Genomic DNA, 22,099 nt, shown 5'->3' on the forward strand with positions numbered 1-22,099 from the left:
AGTCGGGATTTCCTCATTCTTCCATCCTTGTGCTATTAAGACTCTTGCCACCATTGTCGAATACATGAAAATGTTTTTTTAATTTCCTTGGCAGGTCTTTTTCTGCAATTCCTAACAAAAAGGCTTCAGGCTTTTTTACAAACGTTAGTTGGAACATTTTCTTCAACTCATTGTATATCATTTCCCACCCAAACATTTTTAATTTTACTACAATCCACCCGCCCTGTGGAACGCCCTCCCACCAGATGTCAACGAGAAAAACAACTACCAAACTTTTAGAAGACATCTGAAGGCAGCCCTGTTTAGGGAAGCTTTTAATGTTTAATAGGTTATTGTATTTTAGTGTTTTATTGGAAGCCGCCCAGAGTGGCTGGGGAAACCCAGCCAGATGGGCGGGATATAAATAATAAATTAATAATAATAATATTATCACAAAGAGTTGGACACGACTAAACAACAACAAAAGAGCAGCATTAACAAAATAGCCCCATGCCGGGCTTGTGGGCGAGAGTCACTCTCCCTCCCTGCCTCTCTCTTGGGCGGGGAAGGGCCAATGGAACTCCTTGCCTCAGGACAACGGCAGCCCCGAAGTGCTGCTTAGCATACCCTCCAACCAGTGCAGCATCTTAATGTAGTGATTTCCCCCTCTGCATCCCTTTCATGACTCTATTTTTATACAGTGGTGCCTCGTAAGACGAAATTAATCCGTTCCGCGAGTCTCTTCGTCTTGCGGTTTTTTCGTCTTGCGAAGCATGGCTATTAGCGGCTTAGCGGCTATTAACGGCTTTAAGAAAAAGGAAACAAACTCGCAAGACGTTTCGTCTTGGGAAGCAAGCCCATAGGTAAATTCGTCTTGCGGAATGACTCAAAAAATGGGTTTTCGTCTTGCGTGTATTTCGTCTTGCAAGGTACCACTGTAAATCATTTGTCCATCCATAGTTCAAATTTTTACTACACGTTTTCTGTCAATCCTACCAATGTATGTAACTCTTTACAATAGCTTTTCCAATAAATTACAAACTTTCCCCATTCTTTAGTAAAGAGGTCCTCTTCCTGGTTTCTAATTCTGCCTGTAAGCTTTGCCACCTCGACGTCGTACATCAGTTTTGTCTGCCCCTCTTCTTTGGTCGGAGGGTCGGAGTTGTAGACCCTTAGGGTCATCTCGTCCAACCCCCTGCAAAACACAGTCAGTGGCAGCAAAAGCAGCGTGGCTCCATCAGTGCCGGATTCATGTATAAGCTAAATAAGGCCTGCTGCTGTTTGGCTGAGACTGTGGCAATTGGGCAGCAGATTTACGGCATCGTCGAGGCGTGCAATCGTCTGTGTTTGCGTCGAGTGTACAGGTGGGCTTTGGGCAATGAGCGTGCAGACGATTGGTGGCTGCGGCAATGCATGCGATTTGCAGTGCCAGGCAGGCTGCCTTGCTCAAAAACTGTGGGCAATTCCCGCCCCCCAAAAGCTCTACAACTCTGGGCAATCCCCCCCCCAAAGCTCAACAACTTCGTTCAATTTGGGGCCCCCCTCCGATTTTTTTTGCTGTCCAAAAAATAGGGGCACTCTTATACATGGGGGTGGGTTATACACGGAAAAATATGGCAAGCAGACAGATATAGTGTGAATAGTTTCTTGCGGGCATCTGGATGTATTTCCTGAACTATACAAGATTAGCAGTTTCGGCATGCCTTCAAAGGAGCGTGGCAGGGGCTGGCCTAGATGACCCCATGCCCCCCCAAGACTCCTGCGTGGCAGGGGGTTGAACTAGATGACTCCATGGCCCCCCAAAATCCCTTATTTTGGCTGCTGGTCCCTTCTTTTCAACTCTGTAAGTTGACAGCTATGGTACACCCTCTCCGCGCCCTCAATTCCATTCTCATTGCATAAAATTCACGTGATAGCTAGGAACAGAATTGCTTGTCATTGCAGATTTCCAGGGAATTTGCAACGGGAGCGCAGGCTCCGCGCTTCCATCCCGCCTTTGAGACTCCCTCCCCGGGTTTGCGAGAGGAGGAGCTCGGCCGATTCGCCTTCTTTCCTCGCCCCCGTTCCGGAGACGCGCTGCTTCCCCATTGGAAACAGGGAAGCGGGGCGAGGCTCCCGCTTCCGTTCCGGCGCCTTGGCCGGGTCGGGGCGGAAGGCAGGCAGGCAGGGAAGGAGGGAGGAGGCGTGCCTTGCGTCGCCATGGAGGGGAGTCCGGAGCCGGCTTCCCCCGGCGTGATCCGCGAGGGGGACTTCGCCGTCCTCAAGCGCGACGAGGTCTTCAAGGCGGTGGCGGTGGCCAGGCGGAGGTGAGGGCGCGCCCGCCGGGAGACCCGCTCGCACATCGGAGACCATCTCCCGCTTGAAACACGTGGGGAGGCGGGGGCGGCGAAAGGGGAATTACGGGATCGGGGGGTTGAGGGGCACGCGGGGGTCATCTAGGCCAGCCCCCTGCCACGCAGGAGTCTTTTTGGGGGGGCCATGGGGTCATCTAGGCAAGCCCCCTGCCACTCAGGAGTCTTTTTGGGGGGGCATGGGGTCATCTAGGCCAGCCCCCTGCCACGCAGGAGTCTTTGGGGGGGATCATGGGGTCATCTAGTTCAACCCCCTGCCACGCAGGAGTCTTTTGGGGGGCCATGGGGTCATCTAGGCCAGCCCCCTGCCACGCAGGAGTCTTTTGGGGGGGCCATGGGGTCATCTAGGCCAGCCCCCTGCCACGCAGGAGTCTTTTGGGGGGGCCATGGGGTCATCTAGGCCAGCCCCCTGCCACCCAGGAGTCTTTGGGGGGGCATGGGGTCATCTAGGCCAGCCCCCTGCCACGCAGGAGTCTTTAGGGGGGCATGGGGTCATCTAGGCCAGCCCCCTGCCACGCAGGAGTCTTTTGGGGGGGCCATGGGGTCATCTAGGCCAGCCCCCTGCCACCCAGGAGTCTTTGGGGGGGCATGGGGTCATCTAGGCCAGCCCCCTGCCACGCAGGAGTCTTTGGGGGGGCATGGGGTCATCTAGGCCAGCCCCCTGCCACGCAGGAGTCTTTTGGGGGGGTATGGGGTCATCTAGGCCAGCCCCCTGCCACTCAGGAGTCTTTGGGGGGGCATGGGGTCATCTAGGCCAGCCCCCTGCCACGCAGGAGTCTTTTGGGGGGGACCATGGGGTCATCTAGGCCAGCCCCCTGCCACTCAGGAGTCTTTTGGGGGGGCCATGGGGTCACCTAGGCCAGCCCCCTGCCACTCAGGAGTCTTTTGGGGGGGCCATGGGGCCAGCCCCCTGCCACCCAGGAGTCTTTGGGGGGGCCATGGGGTCATCTAGGCCAGCCCCTGCCACGCAGGAGTCTTTGGGGGGGCATGGGGTCATCTAGGCCAGCCCCTGCCACGCAGGAGTCTTTGGGGGGGCCATGGGGTCATCTAGGCCAGCCCCCTGCCACGCAGGAGTCTTTTGGGGGGCATGGGGTCATCTAGGCCAGCCCCCTGCCACGCAGGAGTCTTTGGGGGGGCATGGGGTCATCTAGGCCAGCCCCCTGCCACGCAGGAGTCTTTGGGGGGGCATGGGGTCATCTAGGCCAGCCCCCTGCCACGCAGGAGTCTTTGGGGGGGACCATGGGGTCATCTAGGCCAGCCCCCTGCCACCCAGGAGTCTTTGGGGGGGCATGGGGTCATCTAGGCCAGCCCCCTGCCACGCAGGAGTCTTTGGGGGGGCATGGGGTCATCTAGGCCAGCCCCCTGCCACGCAGGAGTCTTTTGGGGGGACCATGGGGTCATCTAGGCCAGCCCCCTGCCACCCAGGAGTCTTTGGGGGGGCATGGGGTCATCTAGGCCAGCCCCCTGCCACGCAGGAGTCTTTGGGGGGGCATGGGGTCATCTAGGCCAGCCCCCTGCCACGCAGGAGTCTTTTGGGGGGGTATGGGGTCATCTAGGCCAGCCCCCTGCCACTCAGGAGTCTTTGGGGGGGCATGGGGTCATCTAGGCCAGCCCCCTGCCACGCAGGAGTCTTTTGGGGGGGACCATGGGGTCATCTAGGCCAGCCCCCTGCCACTCAGGAGTCTTTTGGGGGGGCCATGGGGTCATCTAGGCCAGCCCCCTGCCACGCAGGAGTCTTTTGGGGGGGACCATGGGGTCATCTAGGCCAGCCCCCTGCCACTCAGGAGTCTTTTGGGGGGGCCATGGGGTCACCTAGGCCAGCCCCCTGCCACCCAGGAGTCTTTGGGGGGGCCATGGGGTCATCTAGGCCAGCCCCTGCCACGCAGGAGTCTTTGGGGGGGCATGGGGTCATCTAGGCCAGCCCCTGCCACGCAGGAGTCTTTGGGGGGGCCATGGGGTCATCTAGGCCAGCCCCCTGCCACGCAGGAGTCTTTGGGGGGGCATGGGGTCATCTAGGCCAGCCCCCTGCCACTCAGGAGTCTTTGGGGGGGCATGGGGTCATCTAGGCCAGCCCCCTGCCACTCAGGAGTCTTTGGGGGGGTATGGGGTCATCTAGGCCAGCCCCCTGCCACTCAGGAGTCTTTGGGGGGGCATGGGGTCATCTAGGCCAGCCCCATGCCACGCAGGAGTCTTTGGGGGGCATGGGGTCATCTAGGCCAGCCCCCTGCGACTCAGGAGTCTTTTGGGGGGGCCATGGGGTCATCTAGGCCAGCCCCTGCCACTCAGGAGTCTTTGGGGGGGCATGGGGTCATCTAGGCCAGCCCCCTGCCACTCAGGAGTCTTTGGGGGGGTATGGGGTCATCTAGGCCAGCCCCCTGCCACTCAGGAGTCTTTGGGGGGGCATGGGGTCATCTAGGCCAGCCCCCTGCCACTCAGGAGTCTTTTGGGGGGGCCATGGGGTCATCTAGGCCAGCCCCTGCCACTCAGGAGTCTTTGGGGGGGCATGGGGTCATCTAGGCCAGCCCCCTGCCACTCAGGAGTCTTTGGGGGGGCATGGGGTCATCTAGGCCAGCCCCCTGCCACTCAGGAGTCTTTGGGGGGGCATGGGGTCATCTAGGCCAGCCCCCTGCCACTCAGGAGTCTTGGGGGGGCATGGGGTCATCTAGGCCAGCCCCCTGCCACGCAGGAGTCTTTTGGGGGGGACCATGGGGTCATCTAGGCCAGCCCCTGCCACTCAGGAGTCTTTGGGGGGGCATGGGGTCATCTAGGCCAGCCCCCTGCCACTCAGGAGTCTTTGGGGGGGCATGGGGTCATCTAGGCCAGCCCCCTGCCACTCAGGAGTCTTTGGGGGGGCATGGGGTCATCTAGGCCAGCCCCCTGCCACTCAGGAGTCTTGGGGGGGGCATGGGGTCATCTAGGCCAGCCCCCTGCCACTCAGGAGTCTTTTGGGGGGGACCATGGGGTCATCTAGGCCAGCCCCTGCCACTCAGGAGTCTTTGGGGGGGCATGGGGTCATCTAGGCCAGCCCCCTGCCACTCAGGAGTCTTTGGGGGGGCATGGGGTCATCTAGGCCAGCCCCCTGCCACTCAGGAGTCTTTTGGGGGGGACCATGGGGTCATCTAGGCCAGCCCCTGCCACTCAGGAGTCTTTGGGGGGGCATGGGGTCATCTAGGCCAGCCCCCTGCCACGCAGGAGTCTTTGGGGGGGCATGGGGTCATCTAGGCCAGCCCCCTGCCACGCAGGAGTCTTTTGGGGGGGACCATGGGGTCATCCACACCAACCCCCTGCCACTCAGGAGTCTTTTGGGGGGGCCATGGGGCCAGCCCCCTGCCACGCAGGAGTCTTTGGGGGGGCATGGGGTCATCTAGGCCAGCCCCCTGCCACGCAGGAGTCTTTTGGGGGGGACCATGGGGTCATCCACACCAACCCCCTGCCACTCAGGAGTCTTTTGGGGGGGCCATGGGGCCAGCCCCCTGCCACGCAGGAGTCTTTGGGGGGGCATGGGGTCATCTAGGCCAGCCCCCTGCCACGCAGGAGTCTTTTGGGGGGGACCATGGGGTCATCCACACCAACCCCCTGCCACTCAGGAGTCTTTTGGGGGGGCCATGGGGCCAACCCCCTGCCACGCAGGAGTCTTTGGGGGGGCATGGGGTCATCTAGGCCAGCCCCCTGCCACTCAGGAGTCTTTTGGGGGGGCATGGGGTCATCTTAGCCAGCCCCCTGCCACTCAGGAGTCTTTTGGGGGGGCCATGGGGCCAACCCCCTGCCACTCAGGAGTCTTGGGGGGGGCATGGGGTCATCTTGGCCCACCCCTGCCACACAGGAGTCTTTGGGGGGGATCATGGGGTCATCTAGTTCAACCCCCTGCCACGCAGGAGTCTTGGGGGGCCATGGGGTCATCTAGGCCAGCCCCCTGCCACGCAGGAGTCTTTGGGGGGGATCATGGGGTCATCTAGTTCAACCCCCTGCCACGCAGGAGTCTTGGGGGGCCATGGAGTCATCTAGTTCAACCCCCTGCCACGCAGGAGTCTTGGGGGGGCATGGGGTCATCTAGGCCAGCCCCTGCCACACAGGAGTCTTGGGGGGGGCATGGGGTCATCTTGGCCCACCCCTGCCACACAGGAGTCTTTGGGGGGGATCATGGGGTCATCTAGTTCAACCCCCTGCCACGCAGGAGTCTTGGGGGGCCATGGGGTCATCTAGGCCAGCCCCCTGCCACGCAGGAGTCTTTGGGGGGGATCATGGGGTCATCTAGTTCAACCCCCTGCCACGCAGGAGTCTTGGGGGGCCATGGAGTCATCTAGTTCAACCCCCTGCCACGCAGGAGTCTTGGGGGGGCATGGGGTCATCTAGGCCAGCCCCTGCCACGCTCCTTTGAAGGCATGCCGAAACTGCTAATCTTGTATAGTTCAGGAAATACATCCAGATGCCCGCAAGAAACTATTCACACTATATCTGTCTGCTTGCCATATTTTTCCGTGTATAACCCACCCCCATGTATAAGAGTGCCCCTATTTTTTGGACAGCAAAAAAAATCGGAGGGGGGCCCCAAATTGAACGAAGTTGTTGAGCTTTGGGGGGGGGGATTGCCCAGAGTTGTAGAGCTTTTGGGGGGCGGGAATTGCCCACAGTTTTTGAGCAAGGCAGCCTGCCTGGCACTGCAAATCGCATGCATTGCCGCAGCCACCAATCGTCTGCACGCTCATTGCCCAAAGCCCACCTGTACACTCGACGCAAACACAGACGATTGCACGCCTCGACGATGCCGTAAATCTGCTGCCCAATTGCCACAGTCTCAGCCAAACAGCAGCAGGCCTTGCCAGAGCAACCAATCGCACACCCAATCACCGCCGCCAATCTCATGCTGCCTGCTGACACCAATCGCCCGCACCCCCTCTGCTATCCGTGTATAAGGCGACCCACAGATTTTGCCTATTATTTCTAATAATAAAATACAGTGGTACCTCGGGTTAAGTACTTAATTCATTCCGGAGATCCGTTCTTAACCTGAAACTGTGCTTAACCTGAAGCACCACTTTAGCTAATGGGGCCTCCTGCTGCTGCCGCTCTGCCGGAGCACAATATCTGTTCTCATCCTGAAGCGAAGTACTTAACCCGAGGTAATATTTCTGGGTTAGCAGAGTCTGTAACCTGAAGCGTATGTAACCTGAGGTACCACTGTATCGTCTTATACACAGAAAAATACGGTACATTTTAATCTGGACTTGAGTGTGTTGCATGTCACATCTACTTAGTTTTTGATTGCTTTTGGAGGTTCGTATCCCAAATCATTTGTTTCCTCTTAGGAAAATTGTATTTGAAAAACAATGGTTCTGTCTGGATAATGCTATTGGGCATGTCTATGGAACAACGTTTGAAGTGACCAGCGGCGGGACCCTTCAGCCGAAGAACAGGGTGCAAGAGGCTGCCACAGGTAAGAGAAAATCAGCATAGCTTTGTGGCGTAAAAATTGTATGTACAGTTCTGCGTAATAGTTTTGGCACATCTGACCAATGTGTAGTCTTTGCAGGGTGAGGGCAGAGGTTATCTGCTTGAATTAAATGTTAAGCTTTCAGAGAGGGCTATTTTGTTTTCTTTTTAATATTTGTATAGTACAGTGGTACCTCGGGTTAAGAACTTAATTTGTTCTGGAGGTCCGTTCTTAACCTGAAACTGTTCTTAACCTGAGGTACCACTTTAGCTAATGGGGCCTCTCGCTGCCACCGCGCCACCACTGTGCAATTTCTGTTCTCATCCTGAAGCAAAGTACTTAACCCGAGGTACTATTTCTGGGTTAGCGGAGTCTGTAACCTGAAGCATCTGTAACCTAAAGCGTCTGTAATCCAAAGTACCACTGTATAGAGTCAGCATTGATTCAACTCTGCTGTTAGGCAAAAGTGAGGGGGAGCCATCAGTCCAGCTACACTTCAAGCTGAAATAGTCAGGAGGAAGTAAACTAGTTGTCTGATAAAAGATTATGAACGCTTGGGAACTGTCTGTCTGGAGGTAATGTCTGCAACACAGTTGCAGCATTTTCCAAGCATTTTCCAAGTCACAGGCTCCGACTTAGAGAACTGAATGACCTTATTCCAGTGGGAATAATTCATCTTAATAAGCCAAGATATATTGAACCTCAATCTTGTCCCTTTATGATGTGAAGAATCAAAGCAGGAAGACTCTTAACTAACCATAGTTTCCTGTTTTGTCCCGACTGGGAAACTGTGGCTGACAGTTTTGGAACCTCAGCTTTTACGGCTTTAAAAGTAGCTCTAATAAGACTATTGTTCTGCACATTCCTCCACTGATATTTCGCCATTTTATATGTGCTTTTGTTTTCAGAAACGAAAGAAGCAGGTGCCGATAATCGTAATATAGTTGATGACGGAAAGTCTCAAAAACTGACTCATGATGATATAAAGGCTTTGAAGGATAAAGGCATTAAAGGACAGGTAACTAACAATTGTGATTCTCATCCTTCTCTGTTGGTTATCCAGCACACTCTTCTCACTGTGAGATACAACGCTAGACGGTTTGCTTTATCTGATGAATTCTGAGGTTGACGGCAGCCGTGTAGAGTTGTGTCACAAGGCTGGAATCTAAAAGTAGCTTCTTCTGCCTTTTCCCACATACACAGCATTGCTTCCCCACCTTCAAAGACACACGTTTGAAAACCATATTTCTAGGCACCGTAGCTAAAGAAGATGCATTCTAATGTAAAAACAGCATTGGCACAATCCCTCTCCGTTCAGTACACCTCTCTGCCATTATTATTATTACTATTATTATTTACATTTCTATACAGTGGTACCTCACAAGACGAATGCCTCGCAAGACGAAAAACTTGCAAGATGAAAGAGTTTTTCGTTTTTTGAGTTGCTTCGCAAGACGAATTTCCCTATGGGCTTGCTTTGCAAGACGAAAAACGAAAACGTCTTGCAAGTTTGTTTCCTTTTTCTTAAAACCGTTAATACCCAGGGTGACTTCGAGGAGCAACTCATAACACGCGGTGTGGTAGCCCTTTTTGAGGTTTTTGAAGACTTTGGTGATTTTGAAGACTTTGGGAAACGGTGCTTCGCAAGATGAAAAATTCGCAAGACGAAAAAACTCGCAGAACGAATTAATTTCGTCTTGCGAGGCACCACTGTACTACCCTTCACCTAAAGATCACTGGGTGCTTTACAATAAAGGTAAAGGGACCCCTGACCATTAGGTCCAGTCGTGGCCGACTCTGGGGTTGTGGCGCTCATCTCACTTTATTGGCCGAGGGAGCCGGCGTACAGCTTCCAGGTCATGTGGCCAGCATGACTAAGCCGCTCTGGCGAACTAGAGCAGCGCACGGAAACGCCGTTTACCTTCCCGCCGGAGCAGTACCTATTTATCGATTTGCACTTTGATGTGCTTTCAAACTGCTAGGTTGGCAGGAGCAGGGACCGAGCAACGGGAGCTCACCCCTTCGCAGGGATTCGAACTGCCGACCTTCTGATCGGCAAGTCCTAGGCTCTGTGGTTTAACCCACAGCGCCACCCACGCCCCGTGAAACAAATATATGAGATAGACTCATGGCATGCAAAGCAAGATATGTCAAGCTTTTATTTGTTATAATTGTGATGGTCATGGCGTACAGCTGATGAAAACCCCAAATTAACAATCTCAGAAAATTAGAATATTAAATGAAATCAGCAAAATAAGGATTTCAAATAGAGCAATAATGGACATATCTCGCTTTGCATGTCATGAGTCTATCTCATATATTAGTTTCACCTTTTAAGTTGAATTACTGAAATAAATGAACTTTTCCACGATATTCTAATTTTCCAAGTTTCACCTGTCTATGCTACCCAAAACCAGTAATCAACCAAAAGTGCTTACTTTCATTAGACGTTGTTTGTGTACTCTGGTTTAAATGTGAAAACTTTCTTTTTCTTTTTCAAGTAAGTATAACGTAGGGAGACAATGCTGACACACTTCTCTCTTAAAGGAAATAGTTCAACAATTGATAGAGAACAGCACCACGTTCAGAGACAAGACGGAATTTGCCCAGCATAAATACATCAAGAAAAAGAAAAAAAAGTAAGTTGCAAATTAGAAAGCCAGGAACAGTATATTGTGGCTCACAAATTATCTGTGCTTTAAGTTTAAAACACGATTGCTGTGCTTTGCTTACAGATATGAGGCAGTTATTACAATCGTAAAGCCATCAACGCGTATTCTGTCAACGATGTACTATGGAAGGGAACCAGGAAAAATAAAGTAAGGCTCAATTTATTTCAGTCAAATGGGAAGCCTATTGTATTAAACTTAAGAGTCTTCACCTGAAAGAACACAACCTACAATGTTTTGTGAATGCATGTTAAATATTATACATTCTAAATCTGGGTATCAACATATCTTTTTTTCCTTTTCTACAAGAGTAGAACTTAAAAGCTGATGTAGGAGATTTGCTATGTTGGCTATGGCTCAGTTTACACTTAATGCCAAGCCAAACCATAGCTTAGCTCAAACAAGCAAATTTAGGTACTCCTGGAGAGGAACTTCTTCCTGGTCATTTGGCTCCGACTCTAGCTTTTTGTATTCCTAACATAAAGGAGCTAAGTCAAGAACAGAATCATGGATTAATAACAACTTCAAAGTTTTTGTTTTATCGTGTTTTTAATAAGGTGGGATTTGGCTTAGTGTGTCATCTGAGTCTGGTCTCGTAGTTTACTCCCTCCAGACAAACCATGAGCGGAAACCAAGGTTTGTCCGAACACTGACTACACAGAATAGCAGTTATTTGTGTTGTTTATAGCTTGATTTGTGTTCCTGGTTGCTTCAGCCAGCACCTAAGACAGTAATATTTGTGGCATGTTGGTGGGTGTCTGAATCGTAGCATTGGGCGGACCCAAAAAGCAGTTTAGACCAGGGGTCTGCAACCTTTAAGACAAAAAGAGCCACTTGGACCCGTTTCCGAAGAAAAAAACACCTGGGAGCCGCAAAACCATTGCAACATTTAAAGCATGCACGCCACTGCCCTCCGATCTGACAGCGGGCGGGAAGGTGACGTCGGGACGGTGCGTGACTAACGCACGCACTGCCCCCATGCGACGTCACAGCCAGTACAGCGCCCGCCACAGTGGGGAGTGTCGGGGTGCACAATGCGCCTCCTCCCCTCGCTAGTATCCGTCCCGGAGCCGCGGCAAAGGTGTAAAAGAGCCACATGCGGCTCCGGAGCCGCGGGTTGCAGACCCCTGGTTTAGACCAACTTCATGTTGTGAGTCTGTGAGTCCATTAGCCCCTGAAATACTAGGATTCAGACATAAAGGAGCTATGTAATTCAAGAGCAGAATCATGGATTGATAATAACTTTGAGGTTTTGGTTTTATCTTGTTTTTAATATTCTGCTGGGAGCCACACAAAGTGGCTGGGGCAACCCAGTCACATGGGGTGCATACAATTAATAAAGTTGTTGTTGTTGTCATGTGCTGATAATAAAGTGAATGTTGTTTTTGCTTTCTCAGCTATCTGCGATACGATACTTTAGCCCAGATGCTGACTTGGGGAAACGTCCGTGCTGGCAATAAGATGATTGTAATGGAAACCTGTGCTGGATTGGTCCTAGGTGCTATAATGGAGCGAATGGGAGGTAAGAATAGCAGGCTCCCTGTAAGCAGAACTTTGTGGTGGTGTTGTTTTGTTTTGTTTTTTAATGGGAATGTGGAACATTTACATAGTCCTGCTTCTGCGGTAGCATATTTACTTGACCTTTTTTGAAAACACGAGTCTTATATCATCTTTAGGTCAAAGGCAGCCTTTCTCAACATGTGGGTCCCCAGATGTTGTTGAACTACAACTCTCATCACCCCTAGCTAGCAAGGCCAGAGCTCAGGGATGATGGGAGTTGTAGTCCAACAACATCTGGGGAGCCACAAGTTGAGAACCGCTGGAGTTCAAGCTCAAAAATCACGCTTACAAGTAAGTGTCAGGGACTGGAATGAAGAGGAGGGGGCAGTGGTGGAGGTGGCCAGCCCCTTCTCCTCTAGCTGACAGGGAAGAGGGAGGCCGTGTTGAATTACAGCCAAACTATGAAGGAGAGGGTGGCGCTGTGGGTTAAACCACAGAGCCTAGGACTTGCCGATCATAAGGTTGGCGGTTCGAATCCCCGTGACAGGGTGAGCTCCCGTTGCTCGGTCCCTGCTCCTGCCTGTTACGGAAAAGGAGCAATGCAGCAGCGAGCTGCAGCTGGCTGGAAAGCAAAACATGATAGCAATGTTTGGGACTGTACCGTGAGAACAAAGGGGCAGTCTATTCACTGTGCTGAGCACCGGATGTTAGCTCAGAGTCTCATTTGACCTGTACAGTAAGTACAGGAGGTGGAGTTAGTCTCTCTGCTTTTGGTGTTTGGAGAGAGCAGACGCGTTTCTCTGTAATGCTGCAAAGACAGAAATAAAGGCATGTAAATACATTTCTGTCTATCTTTTTCCCCTCCCTGGGGGAGGCAGGGAGCAGGGAAGAGTGGTGTGTTCTCCTCACGCTTGAGGAGGATCGCCGATAGTGACCTAGCCTGTATCCTGCCGGGAATGCAGACAGGGAGGTCAACAAGGAGATCAAGCCGGGTGCCTGGAGAGTGGCCAGTTCCTCTGATTAGGCTTGAGATCCGACACTGCCAACCTAGCAGTTCGAAAGCACATCAAAGTGCAAGTAGATAAATAGGTACCGCTCCGGCGGGAAGGTAAACGGCATTTCTGTGTGCTGCTCTGGCTCGCCAGAAGCAGCTTAGTCATGCTGGCCACATGACCCGGAAGCTGTCGGCCAATAAAGCGAGATGAGCGCCGCAACCCCAGAATCGGTCACGACTGGACCTAATGGTCAGGGGTCCCTTTACCTTTACCTTATGAGGGAGATAACAAGTCAGAGACAGGCGAACGGCCAAGTTATGCAGTGTTAGGAGAAGCGGTGGAGGAGACAGAGCAGCCAGTGGACACTTCATTAGACAGCATAGAATCTCAGTGGTTCTCAACCTGTGTGTCCCCAGATGTTGTTGGACTACAATTCCCATTATCCCTGAGCTCTGGCCTTGCTAGCTAGGGGTGATGGGAGTTGTAGTCCAACAACATCTGGGGACCCACAGGTTGAGAAAGGCTGGATACGCTGTCCCCTAGAACTCGACGTTCGTTAAGGGTGCAAGAGCAACGGACACAGAGGCATTTGACCACGGGGGGCCACCGTAGGGTCAGATGCTGTTGGGAGCGAGGGAAGGTGGGGAGGAGCCACAGTGACCAACTCTATCATGGAGGAAGGACTGAATTATTTGTACACTACCTTTAATGACTGCATAAGTCATAAGCAAGAGCTTTCTTGTTTCTTCCCTGCTTCTTGAAACCATCGGGGGGGGGGGAGAATTCATCAAGCCTGACAATGACATTTCTACCAAAATGTAAAGCTCAAAAAAAAGTATAAAAATATGAGTTGTTGGAGAACACACATTCTCTCCTCCCCACCATCTGCCGTTTTATTTTGTCTTGACAACGTCTTTGGCGCAAGCGACTGAAGGGAAATTTTAGAACTTCTATTTTTTCATTATCTCTTGTTATTGGCTGCTGGGGGTTGGTCTCTGGTGAATATTTAACCGGTATCTAATGAGCTGCTTTAGATGTGCCTGCTTGGGCCTGTTCAGTGGCATTTTAATTTAAAATAAAAATAAAGTCTTTTCCTGGTCACGTCCAGTGCCTCTGTCAAACTGCTTTTGGAATTCAGCTCCAAAGTAGGTTTGCCACATGGCAGGGTGGAACAGGCAGCCATTTGATGCACGTATCCAGAATCTAACCTTCCTTTTGTGTAATTACCCCAAAGTTGCTTGTGTCCTTAAATACTTGATTTAAAACTGAATGCGCAAAACTGAATGCCCCTGCCTTGAGCAGCGATTGTTTGAATTGATGTGATGTGAAACTTCTGTGAAGTGCTGCTCATGCTGGTGTTTACCGTATTTTTCGCTCTTTAAGACGCACCATACCACAAGACGCACCTAGTTTTTGGAGGAGGAAAACAAGAAAAAAAATATTCTGAATCTCAGAAGCCAGAACAGCAAGAGGGATCGCTGCGCAGTGAAAGCAGCAATCCCTCTTGCTGTTCTGGCTTCTGGGATAGCTGTGCAGCCTGCATTCGCTCCGTAAGACACACACACATTTCCCCTTACTTTTTAGGAGAGAAAAAGTGAGTCTTATAGAGCAAAAAATATGGTATATTCATGCAAGTCATTTTCTGATAAGCATACACAGGCATGTATGCTGTCCCAGGGCAGGGTGTTTGTTGTAATGACTCTGGTCCATGCTTGCAGGTTATGGATCCATTATTCAGATGTACCCAGGAGGAGGACCTGTTAGAGCAGCCACAAGCTGTTTTGGGTTTCCAGAATCCTTCTTCCAAACGCTGTATGATTTCCCTCTCAGCAAAGTGGACAGTCTTCTCTCCGGTACGTTTTCTTTAAAGAAACTGCCTTTAGAGTCTGAAGAGAATACGGCAGTGGCCGAAGAAAGCAATGGCTCGGTGGATGACAAACCAGTTTCCGTCCAAGAAGCAGACACAGAATGCAGTACTGAGATAGCTGCGGAAGACAGTCAGCCTGAAGAACAAGAAATAATGGACATTCCAACGGAGGGCGACGAATTTGAAGGCAGTAAAGCAAAGGGAACAGTAAGGATCTACTGACTTAACTTTTAGACACTGTCATCAAGGAAATGTTGCCAGTTTGAAATTAATCCAAGTGGTGTTCATCTTTCATTTATTTGAAAGATTTGATGTCCCACCCATGAGTTTTGCAAATTAAAGAGTGATTTACAGTCACTTGAAACCTTAAAACATTTCTCACTCTGTCTAGGGAAGCTTTTAATATCTGAAGGACTATTGTATTTTAATATTTTGTTGGAAGCCGCCCAGAGTGGCTGGGGAAACCCAGCCAGATGGGCGGGGTATAAATAATAAATTATTATTATTATTATTATCATCATCATCATCATCATCATCCCAGAGGCACCCTATAGCTTCAGTGACTAGTGGAATAGTTACAATGGAACCTTGATTCTCAAACTTCATCCATTCCAAACGTCCGTTAGACTCCCAAAACTGTTTGGAAACCAAGACGCGGCTTCCGATTGGCTGCAGCTGTGTCAGATGTTCGGTTCCAAAAAAGCGTTTGAAAATCGGAACACCTACTTCTGGGTTTTCGACGTTCAGGAGCCGATTTGTCCGTCAACTAAGCCGTTCGAGAACCAAGGTGCCACTGTACTGTGCTCTCTTCATTTGAGACTGATGTCAGTCATCAGGGTCTTTTGATAGAACTTGAAACGTTTTTTGCGATGCCTTTGAGTTTATTTACACTTGCTAGTGTTCAGAATCACCATGCTTATGCACAGCACCAGAATAATGTGATCTTTTAGGTGATCACCAAATCTACGATTCTATCAGTGGATTTTATGGTGTAAAGTCAGCTGTAAGAAAAAGGTAAAGGGACCCCTGGCCATTAGGTCCAGTTGTGACCGACTCCGGGGTTACAGCGCTCATCTCGCTTTATTGGCCGAGGGAGCTGGCGTACAGCTTCCGGGTCATGTGGCCAGCATGACTAAGCCGCTTCTGGCGAACCAGAGCAGGGCACTGAAACGCTGTTTACCTTCCCACCGGAGCAGTACCTATTTATCTACTGTATTTTTCGTCCCATAGGACGCTCCGTCCCATAGGATGCACCTAGTTTTTTGGGGGGGAAATAAAGGAATTTCCCCCCCTTTATTTCCCCCCCAAAAGCAGGTCGGGGAAACCGAACCAGGTCGAGGAACAGCGGGATGGCGGCACTGCGCCTCCCTGCTGTCCCCCGAGCTTGTGGGGCTGGCCCATGTCTGCCGGGCGCGGGGGGCGCTCTGCTTCAGGGCGCCCCTCACGCTGGGCGGCAGGCTGCTATCCGCAGCCTAGACATCCCTGCGGGACCTCCCGCAGGGCTGCCTAGGCTGTGGATGTGTTCCTGAAGCCTGGAGAGCGAGAGGGGTCGGTGCGCACCGACCCCTCTCGCTCTCCAAGCTTCAGCAAAAGCCTGCATTCGCCCCATAGGACGCACCCAGATTTCCCCTTCATTTTTGGAGGGGGGAAAGTGCGTCCTATAGGGCGAAAAATACGGTACTTGCACTGTAACGTGCTTTCGAACTGCTAGGTTGGCAGGAGCAGGGACCGAGCAACGGGAGCTCACCCCGTTGCGGGGATTCGAACCACCGACCTTCTGATCGGCAAGTCCTAGGCTCTCTGGTTTAGCCCACAGCACCACCCACGTCCCAAAGTCAGCTGTAGAGTATGTCAAACAAAGAGCTTAAGCCTTTCTGTGCTAGCTCAACAGATGTTAGGATTAGAGTGTGGAGAAGATCTTTCCAAAGTGCTCCTAATGCACTTAAATTATTTTGAGCTTAGGGGCAAGATATCTACATGTGATGGTCCACTGAGAGTGCCCCCAGAGGGAAACAGTGAGCATATCTTACTTCCTACAGCACTTCTAGTTTGAATAACCCTTTAAATTTAAAGAACGTAGGCAAAGCAGCCAACAGATGGGTTGTCAGCTGTTTATTTTTTTTTCTTCCCAGACACACGACAAACAAAAGAAACAAGAGGAGAGGCAGAAAAAGTTGATAGAAGCTGCAGGTTTACTGAAAGAGAAAAATGCTGATGGGTGAGTTTGAGCACATAACGCTAAATATTCCTGGAAAATTAAGGGCCTTACTTTGTTCCCCAAGTTAAATGTGTATAATAACCCAACAAAGCCTAATGGGTCTTTCCTTACAATACCAAGCGTGGCTGAATATTAGTTGTTCACAGTGGTAAGTTGGGTTTCAGTGCCTAGCACTGTCCATCTTGCTCTTTGAACTTCACCTGGTATTGCTCCAGCAGCTTCTTACGACATTTTAAATTCTTTCCTCAATTCTTCAACTCTTTCCTATCAAGGATGATTTAGGATGCCAAAACAAACCATAAAGTAGAATGGGCATAATGAGGATCAAAGATGGGAAGACACCAGATTAAAAGAGATATTTCTCATTTGGGAAATATAAAGGAAATATTTCTCATTTCCTTTAGCGGTTCAGTTCTACCTAAATCATGTATGCATTAATGACTTAAAAACAACTCATTTCTGAATTATTTTGCTCGTCTTCTGTCCCAGCATAGTGATTGCTAATCTTTGCTGACAGTTACGGAAAACTGAGATGAAATGGGATGATTTATTGAAGGCTGTCATGAAATATTGACTCACAGAATTTACCGTATTTTTCGCTCTATAAGACGCACCAGACCACAAGATGCACCTAGTTTTTGGAGGAGGAAAACAAGAAAAAAAATATTCTGAATCTCAGAAGCCAGAACAGCAAGAGGGATCGCTGCGCAGTGAAAGCAGCAATCCCTCTTCCTGTTCTGGCTTCTGTGATAGCTGTGCAGCCTGCATTCGCTCCATAAGACGGACACACATTTCCCCTTACTTTTTAGGAGGGAAAAAGTGAGTCTTATAGAGCAAAAAATACGGTATATTTGAGATCTCTGGACCAGAGCATTAAATGTGTTTTGCTTGGGGAGAAATGTTCCTTTGTAAAACATAAAAATAAAAATAAAACGTTACGTTTTATTACTGTAAAAAATGCAACTGAAAATTTATTGAAGTGGACTTAATTAGCTGAGTTTTATCGGCTCCTTCCAGGCTGTATGAGTGACTTGCAGATTTCCCCATGTAGGCAAAATGCTTCTGAAAGTGAAATATATTGACTCAACATGGCACTAAAGCCTGCATCTACAACAACATTAATAAAAGGACAATATGCTTCGCCAGATATTGCCTTTCCTTATTTCAGCTTGGTTTGCCCAGGCATATATGAACAATCTTTTGATCTAACCTGTGTACAACTTTCTGTTGCAGTTTAATTGTTGCCAGTCGATTTCATCCGGCGCCTTTATTACTCTCCTTATTAGAATTTGTTGCTCCCTCAAGGCCTTTTGTTGTCTACTGCCAATATAAAGAGGTGAATCCAATACCTTTTATTTTTATTATCCCTCTGAGTTTTCAGCAAGTTCGTTTAACCAGTTTTTCTTCTCTTAGCCATTAGTGGAATGCTACACGAAACTGAGAGAAAAAGGGGGTGTCATTAATCTGAAACTCTCTGAAACGTGGTTACGAAATTATCAGGTAAGAATTGCGCGTATATCTGTATCGCCATACATATGGTGGAGGTTTGTACATATGGGAAGTTTGTATAGGAAAGTGTCAAAAAGAAAATTGTATCTATTGGCTCTTTTCTTCCCTCTCAATCTCAGCCGCCCAATGGATAAAATAGAGAAATCAAGCATTCTAACATTTAGCTTAGCACCACTCTCAAAAATTCAGTGTTTGTTTTAGCCTAAGTTAACCATGTTAGTGCAAGGCTGCCTTCAGTTCTTGAGTACAGTGATACCTTGGGTTAAGTACTTAATTCGCTCCGGAGGTCTGTTCTTAACCTGAAACTGTTCTTAACCTGAAGCACCACTTTAGCTAATGGGGCCTCCTGCTGCTGCCGCACCGCCAGAGCACGATTTCTGTTCTCATCCTGAAGCAAAGTTCTTAACCTGAACACTATTTCTGGGTTAGCGGAGTTTGTAACCTGAAGCGTATGTAACCTGAAGCGTATGTAACCTGAGCTACCACTGTAATTGGGAGTATGAGCAGATACACAAATCACTGTTTAAGTCAACAGTAACTTTTAGTTTTCTGCTAAATAAATATCAACAGGTCACTGGCATCTCTGTATTTGGAGGGTTTTTCTTCATCAGTGCAACTGAGTTAACAGAGTTTTACAGTGTGGGACCAATAGCACAATAGATAATAACTTTGTCTGTGTTTACTTTCACTCTCAAGGAATGGACAAAATATTTCAAAGTATGCAAACCGTGGGTCCTAGTTTTTTTAAAAAAAGCAGTGGTTAAATGATGCAGCTTCCCCAAGCTCACTTGTTTAGAGACTGACCACTATTTGATTTTAAACCAGAGTTCCTGATTCCCACACAACACTATGCTGAGAGACTTTGAAATGGAGTAAACACAAGGCAGTGCTCTGCTCTGGTTCACCGAGACTCTTCTGAGTAGCACTAAACCATGACTTTGCATTACGCATGAACTAGCCCATCACGTTTCCAAAATGGCGCTGACCGTTTTGTGAAACACAAGTGTTAGGGTGGGAATACCGTGGCAGATCTGTTTCCTTGTAGGTGTTAAATGATATAGTACAGGCACATGTAGCTCTCCAGAGGCTGCGATCTGTTCCCAGTATAAAAAAACTGGCTGTGATCTACCCATTGTCATGAGTTGTTGAGCTTATTTTGAGGGGCGAAGCCACAGTTGTTGAGCTTTTTTGGGGTCAGGGAGAACACCTTCGCAATCAATCTAGGGCACCTTCGAGATCGACCAGCAGATCACAATCGGCCTGTTGGACATGCCTGATATAGTATACTGTATTTTTCGCTCTATAGGACGCACCTTGTTTTAGAGGGGGAGAACAAGGGAAAAAAATTCTCCCCCTCTCTGCTCAGCGCCCTTTCAGCCAAGCGGCAGGAGAAATAGAGCCCCTTCTATTTTTTCTCCTGCTTCGCTGAAGGGGCGCTGCGCAGCTCTCCCTCTCTGCTGAAGCCAGGAGAGTCTTGCTCTCTCGGCTTCAGCAAAAGGAACCCGAAGCCTTTAGAGCGCAGCGGGAACTCACGTTGCGCTCCAAAGGCTTCAGGCGGCTATTCCTGAAGCCTGGAGAGAGAGGGGTCGTTGTGCACCGACCCCTCTCGCTCTCCAGGCTTCAGCGAAAGCAACGCGTAGCCTCCGGAGCGCGGAGGGAGCGCTCCCTCTGCGCTTCGGAGGCTTTGCATTGCTATCGCTGAAGCCAAGGAGCCTGCATTCGCTCCATAGGACGCGCACACATTTCTCCTTAATTTTTGGAGGTGAAAGAGTGCGTCCTATAGAGCGAAAAATATGGTAAATATTCATCTGACTCCAGTTAAAACTTAAACCTTGCAGGAAAAAAATACATCGTGCAGCTACTTGAAACTATTACTCGTAATCATGATGGTGTTCCATTTTCTTGCTCTTTGTAAAGGTCTTGCCAGATCGGAGTCACCCCAAATTGATGATGAGTGGCGCCGGTGGGTACCTTTTGACAGGCATCACCGTTATAAATGAGAGTGTAAAATCCGGGGACTGCTCAGAACAGACAGATGAAGAGCCGACATCTAAAAAACGTAAACTTCAAGAGCAGCGTTGACATTTGAAGAAACGCTCGTTTTTCTTAGGGCACCAGATGAACCTCGTGTTCTTTCACTACCTGTGCTTAAGAGCACAGAGAAACGTACTTTGTCTTGCATTTGGCAACTGTTGCAGAGAAGGTTATCCAGAGAAGGGACTGCATTCGAATCCTATCCAACTCGTACATGGATAGCGCCATAGCTTTAAAACAGTATTACAATGTTCAAACAGCGAAACACTTCGGGATATAAGAATCACTCTTCCTGGAGCTGCTGCAAAAATTGACTGAAACTCCAGTCTTGTTTGCCTTCAAAGTTTTGTTTGAATTTGAATCTCTTATTTATACCACCACCTCATTTGTAATCTCACGGCATATTATGTTGTTGGTTAAAAATCCATATCTTTTTTTTCTCCATTTCAAGCCCTTGAAATCAAGATGTTATTACTAATAAGTGAAATGGATATTACAAAATCATGCAGTTTCATTACGGATGGGTGAAACAGGATTGAAGCTAGAAAATTGTGTTTTTTTATCTGTTGTGGATACAAAAACTAAGGATCATCATGTTTATGCTTTTTAGAATAACAGTGGGTTTTACCATTTTTACCTACCCAGTGTTAGTCATACACTGAGTAAAGCCATTGAAATTAATGGACATGGCTAGCTGAAGTCCATTAATTTCAATGGTTCTCCTCTGAGTAGAAACAACGCAATAGTTCATTTTCTCTTACTAAGTGACTTTTTAAAAAATGAAAGCTGGTTTCCCTCTTCGCCTTGTTAACATGTGATAACTGTATATGGTTATGCAGAGTCTATGATCCGAAAACCTGCATTTCAATAAATTCTAAGGGGGGGGGGTGTTTCTTACACAAGAGTGTGTTGTTTTCTTCTGAGCATGAAAACATAGGTAAGATAGAAACATGTTTAGCCAGCTGTATCTATTTTGGAGGATCAGGACAGTAAATAACAGTTAGGAGGGTCCCCAAGCCCTCAGAGGCTAGGGGAGGCGTCGATGAAAACAGCTTCTGGTAGCCACTTCCAGTGCTTTGCCAACTCAGTGAATTGATACTTAAAGGAATACGGCAAGACTTCGCGTTCTTGATACGTGGGCATTGTTCCAGCTAAAACCCCTTCCCCTAGCAGACTTGTTTAATTGGATACCAGTCTGGGTGTTTGTGTTTTGGATACTTGCTGGCAAAACCTATGGCTCAATAGGTGCTGACAGGTCTCCGTATCCACTCGGTGGCCAAAGTGAAAAACTAAAGGGACCCCTGACCATTAGGTCCAGTCGTGACCGCCTCTCGGGTTGCGGCGCTCATCTCAATTTATTGGCTGAGGGAGCCGGCGTACAGCTTCCGGGTCACGTGGCCAGAATGACTAAGCTGCTTCTGGCGAACTAGAGCAGCACACGGAAAGGCCGTTTACCTTCCCGCCGGAGTGGTACCTATTTATCTACTTGCACTTTGACGTGCTTTCGAACTGCTAGGTTGGCAGGAGCAGGGACCAAACAATGGGA

General features: G+C 49.5%; 1 protein-coding gene across 1 annotated transcript; it reads left to right on the plus strand.

Annotated features, from left to right (window-relative positions):
• Positions 1-2,030: 2,030 nt before the first annotated feature.
• TRMT6 (tRNA methyltransferase 6 non-catalytic subunit) lies at positions 2,031-21,455 on the plus strand. Its single transcript, XM_082216429.1, has 11 exons — positions 2,031-2,285; positions 7,637-7,764; positions 8,670-8,779; positions 10,309-10,400; positions 10,497-10,580; positions 11,828-11,952; positions 14,644-14,999; positions 16,925-17,010; positions 18,244-18,346; positions 18,424-18,510; positions 20,437-21,455. Exons 1-11 carry the CDS (start codon positions 2,179-2,181, stop codon positions 20,599-20,601), a joined length of 1,443 nt encoding a protein of 480 aa, XP_082072555.1. The 5' UTR covers positions 2,031-2,178; the 3' UTR covers positions 20,602-21,455.
• Positions 21,456-22,099: the final 644 nt, after the last annotated feature.

Source organism: Podarcis vaucheri (genome assembly GCF_965113315.1).
Source record: "Podarcis vaucheri genome assembly, chromosome: 3".
In the NCBI taxonomy this organism is placed as follows: Eukaryota; Metazoa; Chordata; class Lepidosauria; order Squamata; family Lacertidae; genus Podarcis; species Podarcis vaucheri.

What these genes read in the sequence shown, in the direction of transcription:
- TRMT6 (XM_082216429.1), top strand. Translation starts at nt 2,179, where the DNA reads ATGGAGGGGAGTCCGGAGCCGGCTTCCCCCGGCGTGATCCGCGAGGGG. An exon ending in AGGGAACCAGGAAAAATAAA is followed by an intron (nt 10,581 to 11,827) that starts GTAAGGCTCAAT and finishes TTGCTTTCTCAG; the next exon opens with CTATCTGCGATACGATACTT. An exon ending in TATAATGGAGCGAATGGGAG is followed by an intron (nt 11,953 to 14,643) that starts GTAAGAATAGCA and finishes CCATGCTTGCAG; the next exon opens with GTTATGGATCCATTATTCAG.